Here is a 23,300-nt window from a genome sequence, read left to right as displayed (position 1 = left end):
GAGTTAAACCAAATAGTTGACTAAAACAGAACATCTTAAAATCTACAGTAACGAAATAAAATCTCATTCATATATTTCACATTTACAAGATTACATTAATACTTGTTAATTGAGTGTGCTTTTAATATAAAATTTAGAGAGTATCAATTTATGCAATCTTATGTCGATAATTAGGAAAGGATAAAGCTTAGCCAATGGCAACACTTTGTATTGTTTTCTTAACAATAAAAAATTCTTAGAATATCTGTATTAATTCCCAATATTGTCATACTTATATATATATATATATATATATATATATATATATATATATATATATATAATTGGCATCAGAATATTATGAATTGTTTTCCCGAAAGTGTACAGTATGAACTTTCAATGGCCAGCTTTGCATGGGGCACTAAATTCTCGTCCTAAGAGAGAAAAGTGTACATTGCTTTCAAATCACCATCTAAACGAGCAGTGGTGTTACCATGCACGTTTCATGCACAGTTTGAACTTTTTCTCTTCTTGCTTGCTCAAATGCATATCACCATACTGTCAACAAGCTTTTACTGTCGATCTATGCCCACTTTATTTCTCACCTTTTGTCTCATCCTCAAAAGCATCCGAAGAAGTTGAGAAGAAAGAGAAGCAGTAAAGAAAGAAACTACAACAAGAAGATAGAGAAACCAAACCGAAAACTTTGCCTCCTCTTTGAGGAAAAGGGAAGACTTGAATGTATCTACACATATCAGAAGTTGGGAAAGTAAGAGAAACAACAGAGGAAAAAACTACAGCAATAATATGGAGAAACTAAACCGAAAACATGACGGAAAAGAGAAGATTTCTCAGAAGCATTTATGTATACACACATACCAGAAGTTGAAGAAGTCGGAGAAACAAGTAAAGAAAGAAAGTACAACAAAAACACAGAGAAGCCAAACTCAAAAACATTACTCCTTTTCAGAAATACAATATGTGTGTGTATATATATATATATATATATATATATATATATATATATATATCAGAAGAAGTTGAAAGGGAGGTAAGAGAAACAGTAAAGAAAGAAACTATAACGAGAATACAGACACCAAACTGAAAACATTATTACTTCTCTGAGGGAATCAGAAGAAGACGAGAAGAAACAAAAGAGAAAGAATCTACACCAAGAAAACACTAAAACTCAGCTGAAAATATTGCTTCATAACAATATGATATGAAAGCAGAAACAGCCCATTCCACACTGTTGGTAGCTAAATCAAAGGACTGGCCACCCACCGAAGTGGTGCCCAAAAGGTTGGTGGTCAGTTGCCACTGCCATGAGTGGAGGATCATTGCCATTTCCCAAGCTGACGTACACTGTTCTCACTCCACGCCACCATGCCATCAACCCCACCACAATCAAAAAGTCGCCGGACCACCTCACTTGCCACAGTTTTTGGTGCCCAAAGCACTCCCCTGCAACTACCAACCCTAAATACTACTGAAAGGTGAAATCACACAGCAATAATATATATATATATGTGTGTGTGTGTGTGTTCATCATGATCAGGTGGTCCTGAAACGACAGACAGTGGTCCTCAGAAGGACAGCAATTAAACTTTATATTTTGGTGTTGATCAATAATACTAGATCGATGGCCACATATTAGGGTAAAACATGGTTCAATCAAGTAATGTACAACGGTACAGTAACATGAGTTCTAAGGAAATCATGGAACTTGGAACACTCACTATGCATCACCAATCGGGGCACATTTTCTTCCATGCCAAAGCCACAACACGGACAACCAAACATAGCTAAAGAAAGAAAAGGCATGATCCATCTTATCACCGAAAAGAGTGACTCCAAGCGCAATTCAGCAAGGCCACAACTCGGCCTTCTTCACCTTTGATATGCTCTCCAGGACCCCCACCGGGGACACATGTCCCATCACTATTACCCTCTTGGATTCCAGATCTATGCTGAAGGATGTCACACCTGTCAGATTTAGTTGTCAGAAAAAGTTCAGTAGATGGGAATATTAACGCAGAACAATAGACAAAACCCTTTTTCTTTCGGAGTGCACATATATGTGTATACACACATACATACCTTCCATTTTAGAGATGTGCTTCCTTACTTTTCCTGCACAACCTTGGCAGTGGATCGAAACTCTCATGACCACCACCTGTCAAATAGAAACGAAGGATCAGAAGAGAAAACAAAAGAAGAATATTTGTAGCGGATCAAGACAAAACAATAGTTTGGTGTTTATGGATGAATGTAACTGTGAAAATTATCCATAGAGAAGGGGGACACACAAGTGGTCCACTACTGCCTGTGTCTCCTCCGCAAGAAAGAATATAGTATCATTATATCAGTGTTGGTATTTGTACTCTCTGTAGCTCATACTGATCCTCCTATTCTAAATCTAACTTTTTTCTCTCTTCCCTTAGATTGCATCTGAGTTTGAAGAAGAACATAGAATAAGCTGCTTACATGGCACGAAAGGTAGAAGGCTAACGAGCAGGAAGGTTTTACCTGGAAGACATGGTCATTGGAAGGAGGACGGGAGGGGACAGTACCGGTGGCAGTGGTGGTCTTAGCAGGCCTTGGTTCTCTTTGCTTCTTTGTGACCATTGGAAGGGTGACTGCGCGGCTTCGTTCGCCGGAGTTGAATCTCCGGGAGTCGACGAGGCGCGAGTACTTCAAGTCGACGAGCCTCGAGTGCTCCGCCAGCGTCCTGTCCGGCCGCCGTGGCATGATCATCGACCGTGGATCCCCGGGAATGCAAACTGCATCAACATGCGACCGGCATAGGAAGCCATTGGCCTTCATTTGTGTGGGTGTGTGCGCGCGCGCGCTGTAGAGAGCGAGACAACAAGGGTCTACAAAGGGGAAGAGAATGAGGCAAGAGTGGTACTTAAAGAGAGAAAAGTTATGGTGTTCCTGCTGCACTTTTAAGTTTGGCAGACGGAGTTACTAGAGAGAGAGAGAGAGAGAGATTTATGATCTCTGTGGTTTTACCTCTTACAAGATTGCAGTGTTTCTTTGGTAACTCGATAAGATGAGCTACACATAATGATCTCTCTCTCTCTCTCTCTCTCTCTCTCTCTCTTACATAGTTCTCTGGAGAGCAGTGTAAAGGAGACATGCTTTCTTTATGATCAAACCAACATGAACGGCAGCAGGAAACAGTGGCATCTCCTAAACCCACTTATGGGACATGGGTTAAACACCAGTTCACCATGAACTGTAGCAGTGACTCCTCAAACCTGGACCATCTGATCAGAATCAGATGGATGGGGTTTTGCATAAGGGGGGTGGAATCATGACAGCAAAAGTGAGTTGTTAGGATAAAACAGCGGTCAAAACCATATGGTAAAGGAGGGAGAAAGAAATGGAAGCGCAAACAGAGATGGTAATGATTCAGTTAAAGTTCAGTACAGTTAATGCTGTAAACAGAGGGAAAGATTCGGCAACTGAAGACTGCACAGTTCTGAGTCTTCTGACGCATTACTACTGTACCATGTTTCTTTCTTTATCCCTTCCACTGCACGCTCTTAAGTATATAGATCGCAAGTAAGTGACCAATGATCATTATTTGCATATAAAAAGAATAATCACGTCTCTCCATTTACGCACTCTCAAAGACTATCACCATGTTCTCATTCACAAGAGTGTTTCTAGCTGCACTTGTAACATTTTCATTCATGTTTCTGATGGTCGTTTTGCACGGCATGCATGAGCATAACAATGGTGTTTTAGAAGACTTTGCTAGTTTTTCTTGATATGTATTTAAAAGGCAGAATACAACCAAAGAAGGATCGACCGATTGCAATATCATTTGCAAGAACCAATACGAGAAATCTTCGTTAGTCTATTACTTGGATAGGAAGCTAGTTTTAAGGATATTGTCGTCATAGTAATCTCCTCCAACATGATAAGGTTTGCGAATCTGCTTTCTTGTTCCCTCGTTTATCAGGAGAGTGGTGCAATTTGGTTGTCCCCCTCATCTGAATATGGACAATCTACTAACAAAGAAAGGAAAGAGAGAGAGAGAGAGAGAGAGAGAGAGAGAGAGAGTAGCTGTTGGAGTTCATCTAGCGATTACGAGGCAACTACTGGCTTTACCATTATGAAATTATATGATTATCAAAATATTTATTATAACTGCATATTATTATGCCTGTAAAACAAATTATTTTTTCTTATGTATACTCTAAATTCTAGTTAATCGTGTATATAAATTATAACATCTTTAAACTGACAGACACTAACATATTTTTCAAAGTGATTATGATCTTAAAAATATTAGGAATATTTTAAGCATATCACTATTTTCTGACTCAAACTAACTAATGTTAGTCGTAAGTATTTTAATTCTTTTTATGAATATAAATTGCTGAGGATGTTAATATTTATAATGTAAAAGCCTTATAATATTTGAACTGAGATGTGCTTCGTTACAGAGACGCAGATTGGGACAGGAATTGACGCCACTTCCACGATGAGGTGCATCTCCTCGGAGAACTCTTGTCGTTATATACGGCAGGTGGTCCTGCGTTATGATGACACCACGCGGCGCGTCAAAGTTCGCACTCTAGTCGTCAACCGGCGGTAGCAGCGACGTGGGCGGACGCAACCGGGCGCTTACCCTCCTCAACTTGGACCCGGCTGCGGGACCCACGAAACAAGATGGACCCACGAGAGTCTCGCTTTCATGGTAGTAAAATGATGTAGCATGGATTAATATTTGGAGTACTTATTAATGACGACGTGTCATTCCAGTAAAATGTTGGTTTCGATAAATCTTTCGTATGATAAGAACGAAACTTGAAAAGCTTAACTTGAAAGCGTATTCTTAAAGTTGTACAGCAAAGGTAGTAAGGAAATAAAGTACGTAAGAAGGTTTGCAGTAATATAAATAACAATAATGAAATACAAACCAGAGATCACGTCGATTTTAAAGTGGTTCGGTCAAATGACCTACATCCACTTGCAAGGCCCCTCTTCGATGAGGCTCCCACCTTCCACTAGCAAATCTCTTGAAATGGAAGGACAAATACCCCTCTTACAACCTTTTACAAGTAGTTCAACCTCTTACAAATTTTCAACAAAAAAGAACGAGGAGAACACTCTAGCAAATTGAAAATAAGACTTGCTAAGACTTTCTAAGACTTTTCTCTCAATCAATTGCTTCTCAAAAAGTTATAATCTCAGTTGAGATTTGAGGGGTATTTAAAGGCCTCAAGAGAATTCAAATTTGGGCTCCAAAATTTAAATTCTCTTTGGGTTCCCAATGTTGGCGGTACCACCGCCTATCAGTGGCGGTGCCACCGCTTGTCACTGTCAGACATTGACAGTGCTGGGCGGTGCCACCGCCCAGCCTAGGCGATGCCACCGCCCAGTCTGGCAGTGCCACCGCCAGACCCTTTGGTTCATTTGTTGGGCTTCAAATTTAGCCCAAGCCAAGTCTAATTTTAGGCCCAGGATTTGATACTTAGAACAATTGAAGACCACTCGAGCAAAAGCTGATAAACTTGAACTCCTTACTATGAAACTTAAAAGGTTCATGAAACAAGAATTAAAGAACAAAAATAAACTTAAAAAGAACGGAAATACTTGCTATGAACGTAAGAAGAAGGAAGTACTCCTAGATAAATTAAGCTCATCCGATGAGGAGGAGCAAACCGATGAAGATGAAACGATAAACTTCACTTTGATGACTCTCTACAATAAGGTAAACAACTCAAACGAAACTCCTACACTTTATTTTGAAATTACTTGGAAGATTTTCCATGAGTTGTTTTTATATTAATTAGTAAAAAAAATAAAAAAAATAAAAGAAAAGTGGTATGGGATGAGAGCCATTTCCCGCCTCCCAACCCAGTCCTGAAGTTGATGCTCTGCTCTCGACCCTCACCTCATCCACCCAACAACACTCTTCTTCCATGTTAGATTAGATCAAGCTTTTGGAGTTAAAAGTCATCTAATTCAAAATTTTTTTATCATGGTAGCAGAGCAGGTTATGACTTGCTTGGAGTCAACAGAGCTTGTTTTAGTTCATCTACAGCTGCAAACAATCAAGCAAATGGGAATGCTATATGCAAGATTATGAATGATTAAAACACGAGGAAAATCCCGCATGATAACAATAAGCTGACTATAATCTAGCAGCTTGAATTGACAGACATTATTATTGGGGCTAGTCAGTACTCGGTTGTAATATTTGAGCACATCTCTTACAAAGAAAGTGGGAAAAAACTCAAAGATTAGAGATACATTTTTCTCCATCTTTTGTCATTGAAATGTGTTGGAACACAAAACAAAGAGCAATATACTGCACACAAGATAACCTTTTTCTAGTGAAGCAAACTCAATAAGAATAATTCCTATGCAGACCCTATCTGATGGATACAATACCACAAGAAAGCATGATCAAGTGCAGAAAGAGGAGCAGTTTTAATTCTTTGACATCGATTTACAAGGACGGCATACCTCGAATGAGGATGTTATTTGTTTGACCACTGGAATTCTATTTCCAAGTGCCGAGGAGGGCCACTTTTGCTTTCGGGAAGTAGAATATACTCTCCGGCAGCCGATCCTAGCACAACCACCTGATCAACTTGGATCGTCACCTTTCCAAACGATTTCTGCAGTCAAATCAAATAATCGGGTCAAGTTTGAAAGGACCGAAAAGTCCAGTATTCTAAATCGTTATCGACAGCTTGTTAGAAACCACAAGCTGCAGTGTTTCTATCTTGCGTTTGTTGAAGTACCTTTCCGAATTTACTCTTGTTCTTGCAAGATATGTGGAGCTTTTGGCCTTTAGGAGGACTATCAAATGCCCACGTGAAACTTTCATCCCATTCAGGTGTAGGACCAGTTGACACAATCTGGGGAACCACAAGTACTATTAGGAGAAAAGAGTAGCAAAGTTATAAAACTAAGATGTTCTGGTTCACAAATATGCCAAGGCAACCACAAACAGACAATGGTTTTTTATTGCTTCCTCGGATGTCAAGTTCAGCTTCTTAATATTGAAAAATAACGAGTATTCCTGAAAATTATCTTCAGGCAATTAGAGATATCCATCTAAATCATATACTGTGACTCTCTTTCCTTACCAAAAGCTTAAACTACTTAAATAATTATTTCTTCAAGGATTAATGCACAAATGTAAGTGAAGATCACTGTTTTACCTTGGTGTGTATAGGTGGGTTGCTGCCAAGCCTAAGTTTGCAGTAGACACTTGGGTTTCCCACCGATTGTCTCAAATTGTTTCCACGTTTTATTATAACAGTTAGTGTCCCCGGTAAACTCTGCAGCAGAAGTTCAGCTTTCTCCTGAAATCGGGGTGGGCCACATTGGATCAAGTATTGCAGTAAAGGAATAGCCTCCGAAGCAGCAACAGTCTGAGCTTTGAAAACTTCAGCCGGGCACACAGACCATGCCTGCCTGAGAAGGAACAGTGAATCTAATGCTGCTTCCTGAGACACCTCTGATCCGGTTTTGAGGCACTTTACCAGAAGGGGAATACTCAGTGTAACAGGTTCAGTGGCTCTCAAGCGAGGAAAGTTACTTAGTAGTGCATTTAGTGCTTTTAAATACTCCTCATTCACACTTCCAGAGGCCAATAAATCCTTTTCGATTGCAGCTGCACATTTACCAAACAGTCTAAGAGATTCGAAAAAAGAAATACAATGTTTTAAGAGCTCAAATATGTGAGAAGAAAAACAGAATAGAATTAGCACAGGTAATAACTACATGAATAGATATATACGAATGATATTAGCCATGATTATCGATTACAGATGGCGCTTCTTAATATATGATGGACAGAGATCTCCCAAATTTCATCTCAGAAAGACAAATGAAAGCTATCAAATATAAGCCAGGTTTACTTGGACTCTTGTGTCCACTCTCATGAGTTGTGTTGAAGAGTGAGATGAGTTTTGGGTATGGATCTGTATGTTATTGTAGATATTTAACCAGTAAAATCTACTACAACAAAATGAGAAACAATTGTCTAGATTTTTGAGGATTGTAGCAGAGTCATCTTACAATATTTTGTATCATTGCAAAGGTGTCATTTACAACATAGTATAAGTTTGTCTCCTATGTATCCTCACATCTCATCCTGGTCTCCTTGCTGAATCAGGCACTATAAGATGCCCATGTATATGAAAAACTGATAGATAAGTGTACAATTGAAGTTCCTGTTTAGTGGTTATTCAGATAGGTGTAAAGCTGACAACAGAAGGTGCCGACAACTAGTTGTACCTCTTAGATTATTTTACAACAGAATATTCAGAAAATTATTGAATCAAATATTTTATATCTGGCGAATACCAATGAACAAGCAAGATCTAGAATATTCTTAAAATTAGTTGAGTATAGATGCAAACTTAATATAGCAGCAAATTCCATGAGAATAACTCGAGGATTTAGTAGAAAATGATAGTAGAACAAGATACTGAATGAACTATGTACCATGCTGAATAAAATCACAGATCTACCAGGGCACAATTTGGCAGCTATATGCTTCATGAAAATAAACTAAACAGCTAAGTTAGACATTACTGAACCTTCCCATTTTTTCATGAGATTTAAGCTTCCAAAAAATGATAAGGGGTTTAAGACAATACCAGTAATTGTTGTTACAGTCTCACTGGAAGCATATTCTTGGATAGTTTGAGTAGAAAACAGAAGTTTAACAAACATCGCTGCCTGGGCTGAAGTATCTGGATTGCTGGAATTGATCAGCTCAAGCACAACTTGGACACCACCAGCTTCTGCAACAGCTCTCTTATTAGACCGGCTGTAAGTTACTAGGTTTTGCAGGGCACATAAGGCTACAACTTTCATTTCTTCAGTTGGTTGATCTTCAAGGAGATTTATCAGAGCCCGGCATGCTGAAACAGCATCTGTAGTTCGAGCAAGACCTTCATTCTGGAATAGATCACCTAACGCAAGAGCTGCAAGCAACTTCCCCTGCTGAGACTGTGTTTGAGGATCTAGAAGGTACATTGATAATGGTAATATGGCAGATTTAGCAGCTTTTGAGTCTCTAATCTTCACATTGTTCAATAATGATTCCAATAATCTGGCTGCAGCTTCCTCACACTGATGACTCCTGACAAGTTCTAGCAGAGCCTCCACTGCGCCACTTTCAGCCATTGCTTCTGCGCTAGTTGAATCATCACTTTCCAAGACAAGGAGGGCATTCAGTGCACCAATAACTGTAGTTTCTGTTCCAGAGTGAAGCAGTTGCACTAGAACAGCCACAGGCACCTCCAGAAAATATTCAGAGCTATACTGCAAGATAATGGACAGAATCGAAGCAGCAGATTCCCATATAGCATGAGGCAAGGGAGTGTCAGATTGCAGTATGACCTTAGATATTTCATGGACACCACCTTGTTTTGCAATTGTGTTTGACCAGATCATGACAATTTTAACGAGAGCTTTTATTGCTTTCTGCTGTAAGATGCATATACCTGATCCAAGAAGTTCAATGAGAGGAATAATTGCTTGCTGTGTGACTGGATCCTTCTGCAGGTGTTCCTCCAAAAGAAGAATTGATAGAAGTTCTGCAGCTAACTGTTTTACCGCTTGACTGGGTGAATCCAGTAGTGCAATGACTGGTTCAATAGCCTGTTGAGGTGTCAGGTTATAATTAGCTCGACACTGGGATTGCTCCAAAATATTAACAAGAACCTTTAATGTACTATGCTGTCCATCAGCACCAAATTCAGATCTTGTAAGTAAAAGAAAAAGTGGATCCACAACTTTGGCAGCTGATGGACCCTTAACTATGCTAGCATTGTTAGTCAATATTCGAAGAAGTTCTGCAAATGCAACACAAAGAAAATCTGGAGCTTTGTGAAGAATATCAAGTATTCTTTCTATTACTCCGCACTTTACCAATTCCAACTTACAATCTGGCCTGTTTTTGCCTAATTTTATGAATGCACTAGCAACTGCCTCATGAAGGCTATAATTTTTACCAGATAGCAGATCAACCAGTGGGACAACAGCTCCATGTGCAGCAATTACTTCCGCCAACTGATCTTCATCTAAAAGCTTATCCAATGTTCGAACTGCTGAGTGTTGAGCAGAACTAAACTCACCTACTAGTAGAGACACCATAGGATCCACACAACGTGCAGCAACTGCAGTAGATCGGATTCTTGTATTTCCAAAAAGAACAGCACATAACTCAGCAGCATCTCCCTTCAGTTCTAGTGAACTATTTGAAGAAAGAATCCGGACGAGAACATCCACAGCGCTCAGTTCCACATCCACAATGTTAAAGGCTCTTGATGGGTTATCATGAAGCAGCCTAACAAGTGCAGCGATAGCAGCATGTTGCTCCCTTGCAGAGCCAGTACTCAAAATCTCTACAAGAGGTTGAATAGCTTGCCGAGCTGACTCTCCATGCCTGATATGATCTGATGAAAACAAACTCTCAAGTGCTTTAGCTGCACTATACCTGGAATTTCTTCCTCCCAAACGTAAGACTGCAATAAGTTGATTAACAGAACTATGTGCTGATTCATGATGCCTTACTTCAGCGGTGCTGAACAGAATGCCCAGTAGATCTGTTGCGGCTTCTTCTGTTGTATCTTGTGGGCCAAGTGACAGGTACTTATTAAGTGCCTCCAGGGCCCCAGAATCAACCATTACCAGCTTGTTTGATGGGCAATCTACTGCTAGCTGTGCTAAGAGGCCTAATGCAAGAAAAGGTGCACCTGGTCGATCTGGAATTGGCTTGAGTAGATCAACAAGTGCAGGTATTGCTTTCCGTGAAGTTGTGCCAATCCTAATTTCATCAACTCTGAACAACCTCTCCAGTGCAACTTGTTGTGGATTTGGCACCAAAGAGAACTCCTCTGCCAATTCTAGAAGATCAGCTATATTATTGTCAGCACAACCAAGCAAAGATATAAGCCCATTAGCTGCCCCAGAATTAGCAACAGAAAGCAAAGTTCCTCTGCTACCACCAGAAACTAGACTTGCCAAAGCCTGTGCGGCAAAGTATCTGTTCACAGACTGCTCTGATCTCAACAAACTTGCAAGCACTGGAATAGAGCGCATTGTTGCATTTGAACGTATAATATCCCTGTCTTGAAATAGCAATGCTACGAGTAAAGCAGAAACCCACATACCGTTATCTTCTCTAGAATCGCCCTGCCAGTTTCATGTTCCAAAATGCAAATAAGCTATGAAGTGACTAGGGCTATAGATTTTATGGACAAACATAATGAATTTTGAAAGCCATCATAAGCATAAAAATTGTCAGCTAACAGATATAGAAAAATATTTAAAGTTGCTTTACTATGGAATGCAACAGCAGAACAAGTTGCTGACTTACCTGTATAGACAGGAGTCCATGACAAGAGATTTTGTCAGCGAGGATCTCAACTGCCCCAGCCTCCATTATAATTGCTTTGGTATGATTATCATGAATAGCAAGTTTAGAAAGTAGCCATAGGACAATCATGTTACCGGAGATCAAAGCTGTGCTGAGTTCCACTTCACCAGTAATGGGATGCCTTTTGGGATGCCTGTTGATTATAATACCAGTTGGCCATTCATCATTTCTGTGGTCAAATGAAGAACTTGTGGGGTGTAGCATCTTCACAAGGGAATGAATAAGTCGCATGCATAAGCTTGTTTCATGCAAGGCATCTACCAGCTTCTGGCTCTGGGCTTCTGCAGCACAAATAAGGAGAGCACTTCCTCCGACTTTAATTTTGAAACTGTTGGACTCAACTACTCGTCTTGCAATGGATGGCATACACACAGAGGCTCCAGATACTAGAACACCGAGTATAGAGTGTTGATTATAACAGAGTCTTGACAGTACTTCTATAGCTTTATCTTGCAACAAGGATGTTCCTTCAGCTATACAAGAAACTAAAGGGGCTATCTTGTGGGGATTTTCAGCAAGGATTGACCATGGAGGATTTACAAGGTCTATTGAATTTTTGGACCTCGATAACATCACAAGTGCATCAAGAACTTCTGAAGTAGCTGCGTCTTGAATACTTGCAGATTCTAGAGTGTCAATGAGTGTGAGAACTGTCCCAGCACGGTTTACAATATCAGCCAATGTCTGATCAACAAAGTGACACTGAAGAAAATGAGAGATTGCTGCTGCAGCATGAGTTTTCCCTTCCATAGTGCCATCTTGCATAACACGTGTAATAGGGAGAATAATCTCCTCAGGAGATGCTTGTGTGGAAATTTCATAATCCAGAAGAAGATTAGCTAAAGCATGCGTTGCCTGCTCAGCCACTTCAAGAATTGGGGAACTGGCAAGAATAACTAATGGAGCCAAAGCATCTCTAGCAACTGCAGCAACCTCCTTGTTCTGCATAATGGAAAGAAAAATAGCAGCAAGGCAGCACGAAGCCTCTGTCAGAAATTTTTCAGACTCAACATTAAGTAGATTCATGATAGACACAAGAGTCTTCAAAGCAAAATGAGTTTCTCTTAAGTCTTTGCGGCAGTGAAAGAGTGCTGCAAGAGCTGATGCTGATTTAGCTTGAGTCTCTTCTCTTGCAGAGCTAAGGATTTTTATCATGGTCTCAATGGCATCATTTGCAGCACTTCCTTCACGCAAGATGTCATTCAGGGGTGCCACTGAGAGCAAACTTCTTAGTGCATCCAATATATGAACTTTAGACTCAGGCTCACTGCTAGTTAGCAGAGCTGACAGCTGGCTGATAGTTCCAGTGTCCGACTTTTGGATTAAATAGTTTATAGTTCTTGATGCAATTTCCTTCCCATTATCACTTCCATTCTTTAGCAGCCACAGTAAAGCAGGTACTGCATCAGCGCTTTCAACACATGCTCTTATATCTTCACTGTGGTTACAGAGGTTGCCAAGGATCATTGCAGAATCTTCTTTTGCTTTGGAAGATCCTGTTTCCAAGATTTGAACAAGAGGTGGTATTCCTCCAGCAGCAGTTATGGCCCATTTGCTTTCATCATTCTCATTGGACAGAAGGCAAAGCAAAGCAACTGCATATTCCTGCTGTTGCTCTGAAGAGAGACCAAGAAGAGATATCAACAACTGAACACCATCACGACCTTGCAATGCATGCCATAGACTGCATTCTTTGTTGCACAGTATAACCAGAGATTTAACAAGCTCCTCTTGCGCCTCGTTCATTGTTATAGTTATTAAACAAACAAGCAAGCGCTTTGCATCAGGATTTTCAAGCGTCCTTGAGAGTATGTTGTTCCCATACAAGCTGGCTAAGGCTTCAATAGTACGCTCCTGCACAAGAAACGCCATCTTTGGTTTGAATTGCTTTACTAGTATCTTCTCAATAACCAAAGGATCTGATGGCCTGATAGAGTCAGCATTTATATCATATATCATTAAGGCTGAAGCTAAAGCACCCAATGTGTCAGCAACCTGTGAAGGTGAAGAACATGATTCAAGGCTCTCACCAAGGCTGGAAATGACAAACGACAACCCACCAGATATATTTGCCAATGCACACATTGCATTTTCCTGCAATGCTTGAGCAGATTCCCCTTGCATAAATTCTTTTGATGGAGCTATAGTTGCATTGATTAAAGCAGGGATCCCACCTAAAGTAGCAATCTCACGTCTGGCTTCCTTACACTGTGCAGAAAGAGCTTTAAGTGTGCCTGCAGCCTCAGCTCTGACAGAGGCTTCATTTCCAGGCCCAAGCAATTTGAGGAGTTGTTTGGTGGCTTCTGCAGCTAAGACTCGAGAACAAATTGATGCATCTTCCATCATTACACATCCAAGAAGACAGCAAGCATTTGCCAAGGTACTTATTTGCCCGGAAACAATCAGTTTTATGAGTATATCTACCCCACCATATTCTATAGTTGCCAACCAAAATCCCTCTGCATTCTTGGATAAGTTTTTTAATGCAGAAATAAGCAACCCATCAACCATGCTTCCATTTCTAGGACTGTTCTTCAGTTGGTCCCATAAGGCAGGAACAACTCCTTCAGTTGAGAAAATCTTTGATCCAACATGGTCCCTTGCCCCACCTTGTGAAACAGCATAAATAGATTTGGCAGCTGCAGTTTGGCCCTCGGCTGAGCTAGACTTAAGGAGAGCAAGCAAAGGAGGAATGCATCCACCAAGTAGTACTTTTACTCTTACTTCTTCCTCCTTGCAAAGAGATCCTAATACAGAGGCAGATAGCATTTTGACTCCCAGTGATCCTGATCTGAGAAGAGCAACAAGTACTGGAACTGCTTGTGTGTGAGAGCCAACAGCCCCAAAAGCACTATCACGAGTTACGACAAGATCTAGTAACTCTTTCAAAGAGTTCTCTTTTTCTTGATCTGTTGAAGAAACCTGACGCAAATGTTCAATGCACTGGGCAACACTTGAAATCGTTCCATCTGGATCTCCCACATTGCCACGATCTCTGGAAGCAGATAATGAATGAGCTTAAAGTAAGTTAAAATTGATACAACTACAAAATTAAGATGACAATTCTGAGCTATGTCAGACATGGTAAGATCAAGCTTTTTAATACATCTAATTCAATGCTCACTAAGAGAGAATCAAACTCTGGGGTAGTCTTTCAGGGGGTGCAAAATGACAAGCCCAACAACATCAACATTCTGAAACCCAGGCAGATGGCAGATGAGATTGTAAAAGATTATATACACCTAGGACAACTGTATGTTGATTTTAGTCATGAGCAATTGGATGTTTAACTATATTTCTTTCTGTCTTAACAGTTTATTTCTAGACAACCTGAACTTAGTGCTCAATGGACATAATAAACTGTCCCAATTTTGTGCCTGACCCAAGTTTTGGCACATAGTTATGGCAGAGCTGTTCATGGTTTGGTCCATTCGTGTCATCTGTTATTCTCTTATACTGCCATTACCATCTGTTATACTTGCATCATGCATCTATCTTGCCAACATGGCTAGCACAAGCACCTTGGCTCGCACAATGTCAAAAAGGATTAGCACTCCAAAAGGTGGACTTGTTCATGCTAATGTCACTAGAGATGTCTAGAAGGACTAACTGTAGTAACTTATTATTTATTTATATATATATGTGTGTGTGTGTGTGTGTACATGTTTTTATTAATAATCGTATTGTTCTTACTTACAAAGTTTTACTTTCACATGTACTGTAAAGTGTAAAATCTGTCCAATTTAAGCTTCCATATTAGCAGCATAGTATGAATAAGGCACTGATGGCAGGGCAGCAGTTGCAAGCAACAACTTCAGTTTCAAGTTGTCAACAAAGAGAAAAAGGATATTTCAGACTTCTAGAATAATGGAACTTATCGTCTACCATGGTATGTAATTTTTACTTGTCACTAGCTTAGTAACTACTTTTTTGTCTTTTTCATTTTATGCTCCATATATTCCAAAGTAAAGAAGGAAAGGTGTACATGCTAATATGTCCTATGTGATGTATTGAGATATGCTAACCAATCATACTGCCATAACCCATTATGCAGATTGTAAACAGTGATCTTACTCACAAGTACACAGTAAAAGACAAAAATGTTCTTTTTAAAGTACAACAGATGCAGGATCATTAAGGAGATTTTGGCAATTTGTAGTTGCAATGTTTATACATCCATGGTATTAGAAAAGAACATTTTCTTATAGCTAACCAAGATATGTCTCCTTTTGACCAAGGTGAAATGTACCCAGATACTCCCAAAATTTTCAAGATATTAAGGAGGAATTAACACCCCCAAGCTTCTTTTGAATAATCAAGTGGATCAAGTAACAAAAGTTCACGAAAATGACACAACAATTCTCAAAAAAATTATATATTTTACATATTAAAATGTTAATAAATGTCATAAATGTGTCATGGTCACACAGGTCAGCTCTTCTTCCTATTTGCTTGAAATAAACAAGATTTCACATTGTTCAACCATTTAAAATTGCTAATATTTTCAAAATATGTACATGCAAATGAATTTTCAGTTAGTTCAGATGCAAAAATTCAAAAAAAAAAAGAACTGTGTTTTTTGGAGAACTTTTAAATTAGTTGACCATTCAACAAAAGCATACGGATTCTCTACCTTATATGTACCATGAATGCTGACAGCCATTAAACATGTTAGCTCCAAGATATGACAACAGTTTTGCCAAGATAAACAGTGTCTCTATCATTTATTCATTGCATATGAATTTTCGGTAGAAAGATTGCAAGTTTAATGTTTTTATCAAATTATGACTAGTTTACAGATCTGAGCCATTACACATGCAAGGATTTGATGCACCTTGTACCACTACTGACATTAGGCAATGAGTGTTTAAGAAGCAAAAAATCAAGATATTTCACTCACCTCAAGCCCATCTTTGTGACTGAATATGGAGTTGGTGGCTCCGATTCTTGAATCTTAGAATCCAACTTTTTCTCCTGTGACAATATAAACAATGCAAATCAGATGCTGAATCAAATGAGACAAAACATCCATTTAAACAAACTTCTTAGGTCTGCATGGACATCGGTAGTTCATAAAGAGATAGATAGCTCATGTATTATTTAGATACAGAAATGATCTATTTTATGAATGAATCACTAATTGGTCCTCCCCATAATAATAATTTTAAATGTGTTGGAAAAAGAGTTAAATTTTGCTGGCATAAGTTCAGTAAAATCAGTTAATCCTCATTCCTCAGTTCCTCACAATATCTGATCATCAATCAATGAGATTTTGGCAGTTTTCACGATGCCCAATCATGCCATTGCATGCCACAATAAAGAAGAAGCTTAATGGATGTAAACAATATGGAATCCATGGTTTGCTGAATGAGGCAAATTCAGAGAATATTGACACAGATTTAGTTTTGAAGTATTGTAACAGCAACTAACAAATGAATTTTAGTATGGTATTTCATGCACAGTATTGTGGGATATTGCGGCTTGTGATGTGATTCCATGTGAGATGTATATCGATCATACTCAGCAAGTGCAGCATTAGGAAATTCTGATGATTGATCTGTCCTTTTATTTTTAAATTTTCAATATTCATCAAATATGATGTAATAAAATGATGGTCAAGAAGATGGTCAGCCAACAAGCAATTTCAATTTGAGGGCAGTTACAAGCTCTTACTATGATACTACACATCAACAATTGCATCCTCACTGGAACTCTCACAGAAGGTTTAGTGAATTATCATTTTTCAAATCCTTGCAAGTGGATGTAAATTAAATTAAACTGGAATATCAGTTAAATATACAAAGTGAATAGTATATCTAAGGTTTTCGGATTAGAAAGGCAATTATTCTTGCATTATTTGGAACTAGGCATTTGGTAATTGTATTCACATATACCTTTTCTCAACACTGAGATTGAAGTGCATCTCCAATAAGCACTCTCATAATCTTCCTTTTTAAGATCAAATCCTCTTGGGGTATCAGTTTTCAAACATAGTCTATTGTATTTCTAACAAATCAAGAGGACACAACAAGCAAACACATTAAGAACTTCACACTACATAGAATTTGTGGCATCTAATGTCATGTATAAAGGAAAAGTTTGAAGCCTAATATTGTGGCATTTCTATGCAAGGATTTTAATTTCGAATAATACCGCCCGTATCGGGAGGTACATACCGGTCCGCTAGTAGACCAGTACATAGACTGTCTGCTACCAGGCGGTACCGTCGATTGGGGCTGCTTCCGCCCTGTTACTATCCTAAATTGGTCAATGACAGTCGATTTCAACTGTCGCTGCCCTCTATCGGGTGATACTAGCCAAGGGAGAGCCGAGGGAGAAGAAAGAAGAGGGAGAAGAGAAGGGAGAACCTGAAGATCCGACGTTGCTCTCCCTTGACGATCCCGATCTGTTGCTGCCCTCCCTTGCCGGATGCCATAGATGAGATGTTGCCTCCTCATCATTTGAGGTGATGTAGCCTCGGCGTTGTCGGCAACTTCTCCTCATCTATGTGGGGAGAAGAAACCTCGGTGATGTCGCGAGGAGAAGAAATGTTGCCTTGTCGAGGTGACATATCTTCTCCCCATGCGGGCAGAAGAAACAAGGCGGCGACATCACCTCGTCGCCCTTTTTTACACAGCGGGCAGAAAAAGGAGGCGAAGTCGTCTTTTTTTTTTAACTTATATATATATGCATATATATATATATGTATATATGCATATATATATACATATGTATACACACACACACACACACACACACACACACACACACACACATATATATATATATATATATATATATATATATATATATATATATATATATATATATCGAGTGGTACACCCTAGTGTACCACTCGGTACTCTGTACCGTACCCTACTGAGCTATGCTCGAAACTCTAATACAGTACGAAATTACGATCCTTGTTTCTATGTAATATCCCTCTGACCTGCAAAGATGCCAATTTAACATTCAATTGCCAAAAAATGTCCAAAGCAAATAAAGAGGATCAATATAAAAGGAGGAGCTAACATGGATCAAAATGTTAAAAGACACTCTAGTTACCAACAAGTCTCATTCTCAAAAATAAAAATAAAAAAAACCTTGAAGAAGAAAATTATTACCTTGTGAAGCCTATTTTCAGTTGATGCCAACCACATTTAGAAAGTATATACAGATCAATCTATCGTCAATCACAAAAAAAATACTAAGAAACAAAAGTTAGCATCACGTTTGTATATACTTGATAAGAATTAGGAATTCTTTTCTGCAAGCAGCCCATTCATTTGGTACTGCAATTAGGGGTTGACATGGTTTTATCATCGTGCCCTCTACTTACAGTTTTATATTTCTTTTTCTGTTTTGAGGATAATGAGATAACTTGCCCAATATTAACCTAGAACCATATTAAAAAAAATAGTTTGCATTGAGCCATAATCATATCAACAAAGCATTATAATTCCCAACAAGACTGTTAAGAAAACAATGACTAGCAAAGATCAGCTGTAAAAGAATAGTAGCTTCAAGCATCTGCTTTTCTCTATGATATTACAGAGGAGGAGGATTTCTACAAATGGCACCAAGAAAAGGCAATCAATTTTATTTACAGAAACGGGAAAGAAACAGTCAAAAGACTAACTACCAGATCTGATGCTCCATAGCTGCCACCATTGCTGCTTGTGTACCTCCAAGCAAGTGTTGTCGCCATCTTTACTGCAACCGAGTGATCTCTTTGCTAAGTAGATCTAGATGTCCACTTTGCAACAACCTATCCCAATATTTATTCAGGAGAAGCAGAACAACCAAAAAGAGATAATCAAGATCCACATTCATAAAAGTACAGTAACTAGCTATGCGACCAAATTAGGGCGAATTCTATGCTGACGAATAGCAATCAGTAGTAAATCTAATCAATAAAGACTCGACAAAGAGACACATTATGATTCTTTAATGCGTAATAGGGAGGGACAAAGATCCTCATTTAAACCAAATCTGCATTCGCCTTTTTCAGATCTGAGGATTTCTCGCTGCTCCCAAAATGGTCTCGAACAAGAACACCAACCCATGCCAGAAATGTACAAATCCATCGAGCGCATTCGAATCACAAGCTCGTCAGCTAATTCCTACCACCTCCCAAAGAAACGACGGAAAAATGAATCCATCTCCGGAACCGAAGGCTCCAAGATCGCGATTTTCGATGAAATCGAGGCAGCAAATAATCACATCCATGTCCGATTCCTCAAACGGGACCAGATTGTCGCCTCTTGGGCACAAATTCTTCAAAGATCCAGAATTGAAACTCGCTGACGAAAAACACACGTCACAAATTCCGCGAAAAGAAAAGCCAAGACAAACCTTTACAGGGATTCTGCAGAAAGAGGGCTTGATTTCCAGAATCGGAGCGTTGTTGTTCCTCCTCCACTTCCGATCGAGCGGAGAGGAAAAAGATCCCTGGATTGTTACGACTACTGTTATTCTTCTTCTTCTTCTTCTTCTAGTTTTGCTCGCTCTGAATCGAGTTTCAATGTATTTATACAGTGAGCTTTCTCTCTCTCCAGCGCCCGCCGACAGTTAAAACCAGTGAGGGGATGGAGCGGCGGCTCGTAGAGGAGCGGCGCCAGCCGACACCGTTGTCTTTTATTGAAGGAACTTTAGTTGCTAAATTATGCCCATTTTATTTCATTTTCCACTTACCTTGACGTGGAAAAAGAAAAAAATAGACTATCTTCAAAAGAATATCTTTACTCTATCTTCTAAGTGTAAATTAATAGCATGATGAAATAGCTTTCAAATCACAAGATAAAACATTAAAAGCTTAATATGAAATTGGATTCTTTGATCCAAGTGCTCTCGAAAGATGATAAATTATATTTTATCATCATTGATCGGATGGATTTGTAAGGAATTATTCATCTAAGATGGTAGGTGTTTATGTTTTTGAGAATAATTCGATGAATATATGAGTTATCGATTCTCCTGCTTAAGACTAAATATAAGGTGGTGTTTTCGAGCATAGAAATTAAAGTTGAATATTTTAAATATTGATCGATTTAGTATTCCTCGGTAGTAGCTTCTTATAGGAAAAAAAACTGAAAGTAAAATGACATATGATTGATTGATTAGGGCGGACTACATGGCAATTGCTTAACTGTGTACTAATCATGTTAGTAGATACTAATTAATAATATTATTTTTTTTTCTGAAAGTATTCGATTAACTTGAGAGCTAATTTGGTAATCACATAAGAACATAATTTCTTTTCCCTGTCAAACGCAAATGCTAATTTGTAGCCAGCTACGAAGGCCGAGCCGAAAACCCCTCTCTCTCTCCACTCATACATCAAGCAACAGCTGGCACAACAGCGGTAGGTAGTACAATACTCGGCACTAATCAGTGAGACTTTGATTCAATTAGCTGATAATGACGTCGGCCATCTCTCACCAATATGATGCGTTCTCCCGACCTCCCTGCGGTTGAGACACAGCCATATAAGAGTTCGTGGACTTGGGAGAACACAGTACACGCATCACCACCGTCAAAATCTGACCATTTGCACCATAGTCGGGGGTTTCTTTATGGCCTCCCACGGCAACCGTGATCGAGACCGGGCAACGGGCACGGACCTTCGCAAGCTGGGTGATTTGGACGTTACAGCAGGTCGATTGGAATAATAAACTATGTAAAGCTTCTTATAATATACATGTCGAAGTTGACGTAATGCGTTGCTCATGACTCTGCGTTGGAGTAACCCAAGTTAGACGCTGTAAATATTCAATACCTCAAAACTATTATCATAACTATGTTATGTGGTCATCATGGGACGGCTCGGTATCTTTTAGATAGGTAGGATTTTGCTTTTAAAGGTATTTATTCCTCTCTCTCTCTCTCTCTCTCTCTCTCTCTATATATATATATATGGGATATTTTAATGATTAATATATTCTTTTTTAATGCTTGTAAAAAAGTAAACGTGAAGCTTTCTCCATCATCGACCGTGAGTGACTGTTGGTAGTCCTCTGGTCCTTCTCCTTGGTCACTAAGGATGAAATCTACTTAAAGAAAGAATTATCATGCTCGGTAAACGAAGCAAATACGAAGAAGGATCACTTGTCAAGATGCATCAGTTTTATAAGAATTAAGCAGTGCTAAGTGATGGTGATAGCATATAATATTTTTCCAATTCTTACTGATCAATTGAGAAAAATCTTCTTTTCTAATATATATATATATATATATATATATATATATAAATAGTCATTACACTCAACTACTTCAAGTGTGCTTTATAATTACATCTTATTCTATCATGATATAAGATCCATTGCCTTAAGAGCAATACTTATCTCTTCATCGACGAGAATCTGCATTTTTTGCTGTCAACGCTCCCCATGGACACAATCTGCCATTGCTCCCACGACACTTGTAAAGTCCTCGAGCGACGACACCACCACTCCGGTCGGAGCTCCAAAGGCTTCTAACCAGCCTCCTCTGTTGCTCCAATGGCTAGCATTGCACTCCCTGTCGAGAGTCCAAGTGTGAGTGTCGTCGATGATGCTATCTTCTTCTCGTCATTGTTTGATCCGCACAAGCGACTGCCCCTCTTCTTCATTAGTGAAAAGTCCCTCTCTAGTAGATCTACACCCTCTCTTCCGACGACTATGATCCATTGGTCGTAGACCCCTCTCTTTTCTTTTACTTGCTATTGTCAATCACTATCACACTACTGCTCTCCAAGAGACGATCCTCGCCAAGTGATTATAACCTCTGGTTCGCTGATAGTCTTTCTCAGCGTAGAGAACTGCTACAGATCATTGCAAACAGATTCTCTACTGAACTGCAAATAGCGTCGCGCTGCCGCAGCTATCCTTTGCACTGCCAATAGTGATGCAGCTCTCTCCACCACTGCAAACAGCATCGCACTGCTACAGCTCTCTTCAGCACTGCCAACAGTGTTGCAGCTCTCTCCCGCACTTCAGCACTACAACGCAACTAAACCAAGTGGATTTAGATAGAACTCAGTTCCTAAAGTTGATTGTAACATAACTAATGATCTATAATTAACTAATATCTTTGGTAAATAAAGATACCATCGTGTTTTCATTTGAAGCTATCAGTTAGTACAAGAAAAGAAGTTAATATGATGTTTAGCAGCAGTAATTATCTTTGGTTTCTTTCATAAATGTATTTTATTAAGGTATCAATTAATAGTGATCGACATTAGAACATGCGTCTCTATATGTAAATTTGGTAAACTTATCATTTTTGTTGTAGTTGATTCCTCCGCTGGCAAAATTTGGCAAGAATAGAGTAATGAATTTACTGGCAAACATGAGTCGAGTGGTAGAACTATCTTGTGTCTACCCTTTTGGCTGTTGGGTTTCGACTGAACTTTCTTTGGTATGTCGAAGAAGTATCATTTGCTTAAATATCTTATTTCATGCCAAGATCCTTTGTGGGGTCAAAGCAAAACTTTACTGCAAAGTTAATAGCAAACATATGGAGGTGTGCATTTGCTATTAGTCAAAGCAATGCATATAAGTAGAAAAGTAAAATCCAAACATCAGTTTTACAATATACTGGATGAAACCTTATTTAGGAATAAACATTTGACATAAAAGTTATATACTGGACAAAAACTAAAGCATAACACCAAAAGTCAATGGCACAAGCATTTAAATCAAAATAAAAATTGACATATCATATAATGTCATTTTTCTGTAAAAATCATAATTTAATTTCAGCTCATTAATAATAGAGATTATGTAACATTGCATCAGATATCTAACGATTTATGCTAGGAAATATAAGTATACCCAGATTTGATGGTAGGAATTTAAGTACTCCCAAATTTGATGATTTCATAGAGGTTAAATGGAAATGAGAGTCACGAAGG

General features: G+C 39.0%; 2 protein-coding genes across 3 annotated transcripts; both read right to left on the bottom strand.

The window, feature by feature from the left end:
- Positions 1–1,632: 1,632 nt before the first annotated feature.
- Positions 1,633–2,955, bottom strand: LOC135643872 (protein SODIUM POTASSIUM ROOT DEFECTIVE 1-like). The gene is made up of 3 exons (XM_065161261.1): positions 2,509–2,955; positions 2,080–2,155; positions 1,633–1,965 (listed from the first exon to the last, which is right to left on the bottom strand). Exons 1-3 carry the CDS (start codon positions 2,803–2,805, stop codon positions 1,844–1,846), a joined length of 495 nt encoding a protein of 164 aa, XP_065017333.1. The 5' UTR covers positions 2,806–2,955; the 3' UTR covers positions 1,633–1,843.
- A 3,161-nt stretch (positions 2,956–6,116) lies between these two features.
- Positions 6,117–19,921, bottom strand: LOC135641995 (protein CELLULOSE SYNTHASE INTERACTIVE 1-like). Of its 2 annotated transcripts, XM_065157732.1 has the most exons (8): positions 19,763–19,921; positions 19,050–19,175; positions 16,308–16,381; positions 11,348–14,402; positions 8,619–11,163; positions 7,173–7,627; positions 6,750–6,866; positions 6,117–6,623 (listed from the first exon to the last, which is right to left on the bottom strand). In XM_065157732.1, exons 2-8 carry the CDS (start codon positions 19,113–19,115, stop codon positions 6,483–6,485), a joined length of 6,453 nt encoding a protein of 2,150 aa, XP_065013804.1. In that variant the 5' UTR covers positions 19,116–19,175; positions 19,763–19,921; the 3' UTR covers positions 6,117–6,482. The 2 variants fall into 2 exon arrangements, with proteins under 2 accessions (XP_065013804.1, XP_065013803.1); XM_065157731.1 differs by lacking the exons at positions 19,050–19,175; positions 19,763–19,921 and adding an exon at positions 17,776–17,967.
- Between the last annotated feature and the right edge of the window lie 3,379 nt (positions 19,922–23,300).

Source organism: Musa acuminata, chromosome BXJ3-7 (assembly GCF_036884655.1).
Source record: "Musa acuminata AAA Group cultivar baxijiao chromosome BXJ3-7, Cavendish_Baxijiao_AAA, whole genome shotgun sequence".
Classification (NCBI taxonomy): domain Eukaryota; kingdom Viridiplantae; phylum Streptophyta; class Magnoliopsida; order Zingiberales; family Musaceae; genus Musa; species Musa acuminata.
The sequence above is the reverse complement of the archived record's forward strand: the minus strand, read 5'-3'. Positions and strand labels throughout refer to the sequence as shown.